Here is a 9,590-nt window from a genome sequence, read left to right as displayed (position 1 = left end):
GAATTTTGAAGCAAGTCCTTTTGAGTCATGACACTACATCTAGCCTCCAGCTCTCTATTTCTCTCTTCAATATAGCTCCTATTCTTCAGAAATCTCTCAAATGTTGAATCTTGCTTCAGATTTCCTGCAAAATAATTCCTAGGGAGCAATTTGTCAAAGAATTTTCTTTCTTTCTTTTTTTTAAAGGAGGATGAGGATATGATAATTCTTTTTCAAGAACACTTCTCTCCTTATTTTTAATTTTTTCTTCCTCACTTCTTTTCATTTCTCTCTCTAACTCCTCAGTCTCATCTTCTTTTTCAGCTATTACATTATTGCAATGCTCTTTTGGGTTGGTTTGGTTGTCAACTGAAAACTAGCCACTCTGTATTTCTTCAAATTGTTTGACCACTTTTCCCATTTGGATCTCTATATTCCTGATCGTTGCCATGCTATTTTCTTCCATTATCACAAGCTTTGTTAGGGCTTCTTCAACTTTACTCATTCTTTCAAGCATGGATGGATCCTCAACTTCAGGTGAATTGTTCAGATAAGAATAGTGACCATTAGGATGATCACCTCCACAAAAATCACACATGATTGATTGACTCTGGCTTTGAGATGAATGCACAACATATAATTGTTGCGGCAATTTAGTCATTTGTGCGGTTAGTTGCTCAATCTGTTGTGTCAAAATTTTATTTTGAGCCAAGAGTGCATTTTCTAACAACCCTTCCTTTTGAGTATTTTGTCTATCATGTTGGGATTGATAATCAATTGACGCCAATGCAGCAATAATCCTTGTCGCTGGTTCTACATCAAAAGCCATCATTGTGCTGCCAACTGCAGCATCTAGGAGCATCTTTGTGTCAGATCTGAGACCGGAGAGAAATATGCTCAATTGAGCAATATCTTCAAACCCATGATTTGGGCATTTTCTAAGTATCATTTTAAATCTTTCCCATGTCTCACAAAATGATTCATCTTCTCCTTGTCTGATCACAGAAATTTCAGACTTTGCTTTGATGTAGAGAGAAATTGGAAAAAATCTTTGCCGAAATTTTTCCTCTACATCTTTCCAACTAGTGAGACTCTGATTTGGAAGTGATCTGAGTCAATCCTTAGCCTTTCCTACCAATGACAAATAAAACAAGCGCATATAAACATTTTCAATATCACGTGATTGAAAGCCCATTGTTCCCACCAATTCATAAAATGTAGACAAATGTGAACATGGAGATAATGCTTTGGTCCTTGGTACATGACATAATCTCCAAGTGTCCTTTTAAGAGGTGGTGTTTGTTCTTCTGTCATATTGTTTTCATCCTAAAACATATTAGTGGAGAAAAAAAAAACAGAGTATATATATTTTTTTTAAAATATCAAAATAAAAATAAAAATAAATTTGAAGATAAAAATGAAAACAAATTAAAATAAATCTGCAAAAGAAAATAAAAATAACACAAAAACAAAATAAAATAAAACACTAAAATAACCCTAAGAGAAAAATAACAAAAATATACAGAAAAATAAATAAAAACTTACATAAAATAAAAACTAAAAACAAGAGAAAAGAAAATAAATAAATATAAAATATAAAAAAAAAACTTAAAAATACAATATACTAACGTACTTAAAATAACAAATAAATAATATGAATAAAATAAAATAAAATAAAATAAAAACAAAATAAAACAGAAGATTATAATTGTAAAAAACTAACCAACTTACTTAAAAGATACTACCTAACGTAAAAATAAAAACTAAAACTAGTAATGATAAATAATTAAAACAAATAAATAAAAACTACCTAAACCTAAATAAAACTACATAACTAAACCTAAAAAAACTAAAATAAAATCAAAAGAAAATAAAAAAAAATTAAAATAAATTAAAATAAAATAAAAATAAGATAAAAATAAAAATAAAAACAAACTAAAACAAATAACGTAAAGAAAATAAACAATTAAAAACAACAACTTTCTTTTTAAAAAAAGCAAATCTATTAAAATCAAATCAAATCTAAAATAAACAAAATCAAAACAAATCAAAACAATTAAAATATTTACAATATTTAGGAAATTATACTCAACAACTCAACCATGTTCCCCGGTAGCGACGCCAAAAACTTGATGACTTTTTACGGCAACTGCACCGCGTTTGTCAGAAGTAATAATTGTCCCTATGGATGGATATCAATATCAAAAGGAACAATGAATTATAACAAGAAAACAATAAAAAAAGTGTTGAATTGAGTGTGTTGGCAATGATCAATAAGAAAACAAACAAAGAATTTGTCGCTTCAATTGGAAAAATAGGGATTAGGTTCATCTCTCTCGCTCACATAATTTTGATTAACATGTCAATTAGGTTCTTTGATTGAAATTGATTCCCGTAGAAAATTCATTTATATCGATCTCTCGCATACTTATAAAAACAACTTAAAAATCACAATGAGACACGTTAATGGCAATTAACATTTAAAGTCTATGTCTAACACTCAAAGTTAAGTTAAGTATTGATGTTTAGGTCTGAACCCTAAAAATGTCTCTCGGTCATATTTAAAATTCTCAATTTGTCACGAAAAGTTAAAAGTAAAACAACAATACCAATAATCAATCGAGAACTGAATATTAATATATAAGATATCACATCAATACATAAGAGTTTGAGCAGATTACTCCTAATCCCAAAGCATAGAATTGGCCACGCATACTTCTAGCACCTACCATCCTTACAATTGGGTTACAATTCACTCTATGGTGTTTTCCTCTTAATCTGGCACACTAGGGTTGAGCCTCTGGCCCTCTATTTATCCTAGTTTTTTAGGTTAGGTTGCTTCCTATGTCGGGTTAATGGGCTAAATAATAAAACATAAAAAAAACAATCTTTCTTTGTATCTTTTTTCATTCTCGGACCTTCCAGCTTTCTCTTTTTTCTCAAATTATTCTCATTTACTCTAAATCTTCAATCCTCCTTGGAAATCTGCAATTAACACCAAATTTATTTGGAATAAAATACTCTTATTCAAATAAGGTTATAAATGTAAAAAGGTATAAATTCATAAATTAGGGATTATTTTATATGTAAACTAGCAATAAATCCTCATAAATGTCTATATTTTAATATGAAATATTACTGAAATTAGACACTTATCATTTAAGCTAATATTTTTAAACTTGATTTCTTTTAATATCAATATATTTAAAAAAAATTAATAGTTTAAAGTAATTTTAACTATGAAAAAAAAAATTAATGAAAAAAAATGTAAAAGTCTCACCCATATTCATCCATTGAGAATAACTTCCAACATTATTAGTAAAGTGGAAAGCTAATGTAATTCCGAAAATACTAGTTCTAATTCCAAATTATTATTTTTTTTAAAAATAGACCTTATAAAACTTATAAGACTTAAATTAATATCTAGATAGAAAGGGTAGACTAATGACTTTTTTAAAAAAAGTTTATTCTTATATATTTGTTTGTTTAAGTTAATATTCTTCAATATTTGTTTGTTTACGTATTTCTTTGTTTAAGTTAATATTCTAAAATATTTATTTGTTTAAATTAATATTTTTTGTATATTTGTTTTTTAAAATAATATTCTTAGATATTTGATTGTTTAAGTTAATATTCTTAAACATAATTTCTTTAAATGTCAATACTTTATTTTAGAAGTTAATATTTTAAAATAATATTATATTATAATTTAAATTCAATATATAGTTTATAAAAAAAACGTGAAAGCTTCTTTCCATATTGATCTACTAAAAATAACTTGAATTAAATATGTTAATGATAAATATTTTATTGTCCCATTTGGGAATGTAACCAGATGTGTATTAACTATTGTAACAATGAGTTTATTCAATATTGCACCAATGTTTGGTATGTACTACTTTATACACAACAAAATATGAAGGAGGAAAGAATGGTGCATGCATGAACAATGAATTTATTTTCGCTTCTATCCAATAACCAATACTTTTGATTTGCACAGGGGACAAACATTTTTCTCTTGTAACCATCTCCTTATACAATCTGCATGGTATTCATGTCCGCATTGAAGAATTCCAATCTCCTCTTTGTTCTTATATTCATCCTGTGAAATCATATCATGCATAAGTATTCCAATTAATAGCAGAAAGATGAAAACATGTTTCTAATAGTACATACTATAAAATAATGCATTTGATACCTGACATATTATGCAAAGATTAATTTCTTGTTCCTCAGAAGTTGAGCCCTCCAAATTATTAGGTAGTAGATAAGTTTTTGTCCGCATTTGTCTTGCAATAATTTCTTCTGACGAACCCCTCTTTACGTTGTCAATCCGTTGACCTAAAGTAAGAAGATCCTGTTGTGGAATTCCAAAAGAATTAGAAAATTAAAGTTTTCATAGTCACTTAGACCTCATAGTGAATCAACATTCATAGCAAAATACATCAGACGATACATAATAGACTTGCCTCATGTGACATGTTGTTAATGTCCAATTGCATATGAATATGATGGTAACGGAATGAAACAACTTCCGGAAGAAAGGCCATAGAAGAAAGATCATGTATGTTGTCTCTACGAGCATGAAAGTTGGAGTGAACTCTAGGAGGATGATTGTGCATGTTGTCTCTACGAGAATGAGAGTGAGCTCTGATCTCTTGCACTTGCACAGGCGGTGCATGATGATGGTAGTGTCGATTGGCAAATCTGTGACCCCTTCTACTTTCACTTGTAAAGTGATATCTTTGGCGATTCATTCTTGAATTCTCTAATGAACTTACATCAAAAGACCGAATTCATTCACCATGTCAAGAATTTAAAGAAAATAGCACATAATTGCATGGAATAAAAAAAACAAATATATTAAAAGCATATACAAATATGACCAAGAAAAAAAAAGTGTTCACGTGTGAATGTTAAAAGTAAGTCCAGAAAAAAAAAAACATCATCATCTGATCAATCATCTGATCAAACAAGATCAAACAAAATTGAAGAGAACAAAACCAAAACCTTACCTCGTTATCAAGTGACAGTTTTTCCTAAGTTTCCAAATCTGAATTCTCTTTTGAACAAAAGGCAGATGAAACCAGGATCTAAATAAGGAAATTTTCAAGTAGATCTACTGTAACATGAATTGCTTATGAAGAGTAATCATAGATGATAAAAGAAGGAAATCTTTACTCTAAAAGATATTTTAATTTTTAAAATCTAATTTTAGATATTTAGGTTATCTCATCTTGATATGATATTATTTGGAAATCTATTATATCAAGTTAAACAGAAAAATATCTTCTATTAAAGTTAATTTAATCTTTAAAATCTAATTTTATATATTTTAGCGTTCATTAGTTCTTCTATCATTAAAAATTTTATTTATCACATATACTAATTTTTATTATTAAATGAGTAGATTAAATGAGTAGGGATGAAATCCGGAAAGATATATTAGCTCTTTATATTATATTATTTATCTAAAGAAATCCACCTTCTGAGATTCTGTTTAATAAATTGATTTATGTGAAACTAATTTATATATACTTGAGATTCTGTTTAGTAAATTGATTTATGATAATTGATTTATGATACTTCTGTTTAGTAAATTGATTTATGTGAAACTAATTTATATATATTGAGATTCTGTTTAATAAATTGATTTATAAATTGACTTATGTGAAACTAATTTATATATAAGGTGATAATTATTCCTCACTTATTCCCTACACAAGAGGCCATCTATACAATGATTTAATATTTCGAATGAGAACTCACGATACTTTTAATATAATTAAGCGCAGTAGTGTTGTGGTCCATTGCCTCTCCATGCACTCCAACTGTTTGCATTTATAACATTTGCAGAAATCTAATCGGATTAATTGAGGAAAAAGAAATTGATCTCATAATTGGCACATATAAACTGCTAGTGAAAGAAAAACAAGCATACCTTTCAAACTCAGTAGTTAGCATTTGTGTGGCAAATTAATCATATCACTGTTAATATTTTGGTTGAAACACACCAATAACCCTTAGAAAGTTTACTACAGCAAACAAGAACACAGAAATTCCCACAATAGTTGAACTGAATCTCCAAGGATCACGGAAGTAGACAGATATTAACACACCCATGTAGTGTTTCCAACAGCAGTTGTAGTGTTCATTGAGTTTCCTTGTGATTTCGCCATAATAATTTGAAGTCGCCACAACATGCCTGCAAAGACCATTTATCATAGTTGCTAACTCATTGTGGCTTCCAAGTTCATGCACAATTATTTCCTTGTCCACCAAAAGTTCCACATCATCTTGAGTGTGAATTAAAGAGTCAATTAGAGTCACATAGTTGCATATGAAAGGCTGGTCTGAATAGTGGCACTGCTCCAAAGCAATGAGGTTCCTTAGTATACATTCTGTCACCTGGTCTACTTTCAAGTGGGGTATTTGCAATCGACATTTGAAACATTTGGTGAATGGTAAGCAACCAAAACACAGGAACCAGCTGAGGATTGGACATTTCTCAAACTTTATATCCAAATAGCTCCTACCTTCAACTGTTTCAAAACTAACACCTGCTTCATTCAACTTTGTTGCAGTCCTGAGAACACATTCTACAGCACAAGGAGTGAAATGTTGTGATGAATTCATATTAACCTGGATTTCTCTAGGAAGGTAGGTGTATCTGATCAAATCAGTGAAGTTAATGCAAGATTTACAATTCTTGATCATCTCCACCTTTTGACTGGACTTGTGTGGATAATAGTCTTCAAAGTAGTTAAAGGCAAGTTCAGTGAACTTGAGACAGTTTTCCTTGGTGCCACCATCTCCAAGGATGACCCTTGTGTACAATTCCTCCAACACAAACATGGGAAGCTGATTTTCTAACAGTGACAAGTCACGTTGAGTCATCTTGCAAATCCATGATGTGGTGAACATCAAATCATTCTTCTGCTCAGATTTGTTTGTTTTTCTCAAAAACAGTTCCATGATGAAGACCGAGTCTATAAGGATCATGTCCACAAAATTTTCATTCTTGTGGACTTCTGGCTTGGAGTAAGAGTTACCTATCTTTTCTTTGCTCTCTTCAAGGAAGACTTTATATTGTGACAAAGCTAAACACTGCTTGTGAGATAGACGTTTCCAGAAGGCATGAAAATACCTTTGCTTCAGTTTATCCTGCTTTAGCTCTGGCTTCTCACTGTGAAGAGGGCCTATTGAGATGAAATATGGAGTATAGGCTTCCACATTCAGTTTCAGGAGATGGGGAGGAACCTTGTAGATGCAACATTGATCATGCACCTCAGGCTCAGTCTGTTCAGGAATGTTAACTATGTGCTGAATCTGAGGTTTATTTTCAGGTAATGCAGTAAAACTAGTAGTAGAAGTCATTGAAACACAACTTAGCAAGAAAAAACCGAGGTTGTAGAAACCTTCAAACCTTGATTTTGGTCTGAACTCCTTGAATGCTTTCAGTTTTCAAAATGGCCTGCACTTCACATGCATTTGAGAAAAGATGGAAAAAACTGTAATTTGGTGAGAAAAACAACAAAAATTTGAACTTGAAACACACTTTCACATAAGAATCTAGACTTAAAAACACCTGTTTCACAATGATGCTAACACAAAAATCTTTTTCCACTGTCAAATGAGTCCTAGAGTTAAAACACAAACCTTGGTTGTTCTGGTAACCTGGAATAGAAAGTGTTTTACAGCTTGCAAGGCCTAAAAGTTAGAAAGATAAAACCTTCCTGTAACTTTCAGACTGTGCTACCTTGATATTTGAGCTATGATGCTGTGTTTGTCTGTTGGCACTAATGCATGTGCATTTGTTTTCAACAGGGTAGGAATTCTTACATAATGGGAATGTGTTTAATTATAGTAACTCAGATTAGTGCAACTTAATTATAACTAATGATGGCACAAGTGTGGTTGGTCCACCATAGATAGTTTTCATAACAAGTGGGTGGTCTTTCCTACTTGCTATTTTGTTACTATTTATTGACTAATTGAACAACTCTAGTTCACTTTGCACAATTAATTCATTCAAAAATTTACTAATACTCTTCTTAAACACAAAATCATCAAGTTAACAAGTTGAGTCATGTGTGGTTAACTTCCAAATTATACTTAAAAATGATGAACTGAGAGAGGCTTCTAGAGAAAATGAAATGCTCTGACAATATGCAGTGTTAGTTTGTTTTTATCTTTTTGGTAATTGGGTAAGGCTGATAAATAGGGTAATCTCTTGTCTCCATTTTCAAAGTAGATGACTTCCTTAGCTGGCCACAGAGTAGTAGGTAAGGGTACACTTTCTTTCTTTTAGGTCTCTAATATTGATATAATAATATATAAGAATATAAGAATTTGTAGGTATTATTATTATTATTATTTAAGTGAAAGAGTATCTTAAACTATCATATAATTTTAAAATTTGATGGACAACAAACAAATGATGATTTAAAAAAAATAAAAAACTACAGTCAAATTTCAAAGTTTAGAAAGATGTGCAAACATATGTTACCTTTATTTGAAATTAATGCATTTTATGTTCAATAAAAGTTAGTACATTATAAAGCAATTCCATAAAGCTGTTTTTGAAAAGGACAAGCAAAACAAAAAGGTAGAAAAGGATAAAATGTTATTAAAAATTATGAAACAAATATCAATAAATAAAAATTAATTTTAAAAAATATATAAATTATTATATTAATTAAATTAGATATTATTTTATAAGTTATTGATATTTAAATTAGTTTTATTATTAATAAATAATTTTTATATTAATATTTAATTAGTTATGAAAGTTTTAATTATTAATTATTTAATTTTAACGATAAAAACTAAAATTTTTAATAATTAATTAGATATTAATTTAAAAATTATTTATTAATAATAAAAAAATTAAATATTAATAATTTATTTATTTTTTAAAATAATATCTAATTTAATTAATATAATAATTAATTATTTTTTATTTTTAAAATTAATTTCTATTTAATAAAATTTAACCTGATATATGAAAGTTCATTTTGACATATAATTTTATTATTAAAAATAATAAAAATTTCATTAAAGTTGAAATTGCTATATTTCCCTATACCAATTTGAAGATTATAACATATTTTTATTATTAGAAACTAATTACATTTTATAATTACATACACAATAATTGTATGTCATTAGGGCCATGCATACCTCAATACGGTAGAAAAGTATACTATACTATATTTTATTGCTAATTTAAATTGATCTTAAAATTTTTAATCAATTTAGTTAAAATTTGATAGTAATAATTTGTTTCCTTGTAAAATGAATATTAATAAAAAAATTAAAATTATATAAAAATTATTAAAAAATAAATAAAAAATAAAAATAATTAATTTGTATATTGATCAAATTAAATATTATTTTAAAAAATAAAAAAATTATTGATATTGAAATTAATTTCTATTATTAATAAATAATTTTAAATTTAATATTTAATTAGTCAATAAAGTTTTAGTTACTAATTTTATAATTTAAATAATTAATAACTAATTAAATATTAATTTAAAAATTATTTATCAATAATAAAGACTAATTTAAAAATTAATATTTTTAATTTTTAAAATAATAATGTGATA

General features: G+C 28.1%; 2 protein-coding genes across 4 annotated transcripts; both read right to left on the bottom strand.

Moving 5' to 3' along the window:
- Positions 1 to 3,918: 3,918 nt before the first annotated feature.
- Positions 3,919 to 5,810, bottom strand: LOC137819272 (E3 ubiquitin-protein ligase MBR1). Its single transcript, XM_068623070.2, has 3 exons — positions 4,449 to 5,810; positions 4,178 to 4,336; positions 3,919 to 4,081 (listed from the first exon to the last, which is right to left on the bottom strand). The coding sequence occupies exons 1-3, from the start codon at positions 4,734 to 4,736 to the stop codon at positions 3,947 to 3,949; spliced, it is 582 nt and encodes a 193-aa protein (XP_068479171.1). The 5' UTR covers positions 4,737 to 5,810; the 3' UTR covers positions 3,919 to 3,946.
- A 92-nt stretch (positions 5,811 to 5,902) lies between these two features.
- On the bottom strand, positions 5,903 to 8,007 carry LOC137819270 (UPF0481 protein At3g47200). 3 transcript variants are annotated; one of them, XM_068623067.2, is made up of 2 exons: positions 7,639 to 8,007; positions 5,903 to 7,490 (listed from the first exon to the last, which is right to left on the bottom strand). In XM_068623067.2, exon 2 carries the CDS (start codon positions 7,354 to 7,356, stop codon positions 5,971 to 5,973), a length of 1,386 nt encoding a protein of 461 aa, XP_068479168.1. In that variant the 5' UTR covers positions 7,357 to 7,490; positions 7,639 to 8,007; the 3' UTR covers positions 5,903 to 5,970. The 3 variants fall into 3 exon arrangements, with proteins under 3 accessions (XP_068479168.1, XP_068479170.1, XP_068479169.1); XM_068623069.2 differs by having other exon boundaries at positions 5,903 to 7,453; positions 7,639 to 7,842; XM_068623068.2 differs by having other exon boundaries at positions 5,903 to 7,453; positions 7,568 to 7,736.
- Positions 8,008 to 9,590: the final 1,583 nt, after the last annotated feature.

Source organism: Phaseolus vulgaris, chromosome 10, assembly GCF_051622355.1.
Source record: "Phaseolus vulgaris cultivar YP4 chromosome 10, ASM5162235v1, whole genome shotgun sequence".
Lineage (NCBI taxonomy): Eukaryota > Viridiplantae > Streptophyta > Magnoliopsida > Fabales > Fabaceae > Phaseolus > Phaseolus vulgaris.
This window is presented reverse-complemented; position numbering and strand designations above follow the sequence as displayed.

Coding starts and splice junctions, on each gene's coding strand:
- LOC137819272 (XM_068623070.2), bottom strand. CDS start 4,736: ATGAATCGCCAAAGATATCACTTTACAAGTGAAAGTAGAAGGGGTCAC. Junction 4,337..4,448: donor TTAACAACATGTCACATGAG/GCAAGTCTATTA, acceptor ATTCCACAACAG/GATCTTCTTACTTTAGGTCA. Junction 4,082..4,177: donor ATCTTTGCATAATATGTCAG/GTATCAAATGCA, acceptor ATGATTTCACAG/GATGAATATAAGAACAAAGA.
- LOC137819270 (XM_068623067.2), bottom strand. CDS start 7,356: ATGACTTCTACTACTAGTTTTACTGCATTACCTGAAAATAAACCTCAG.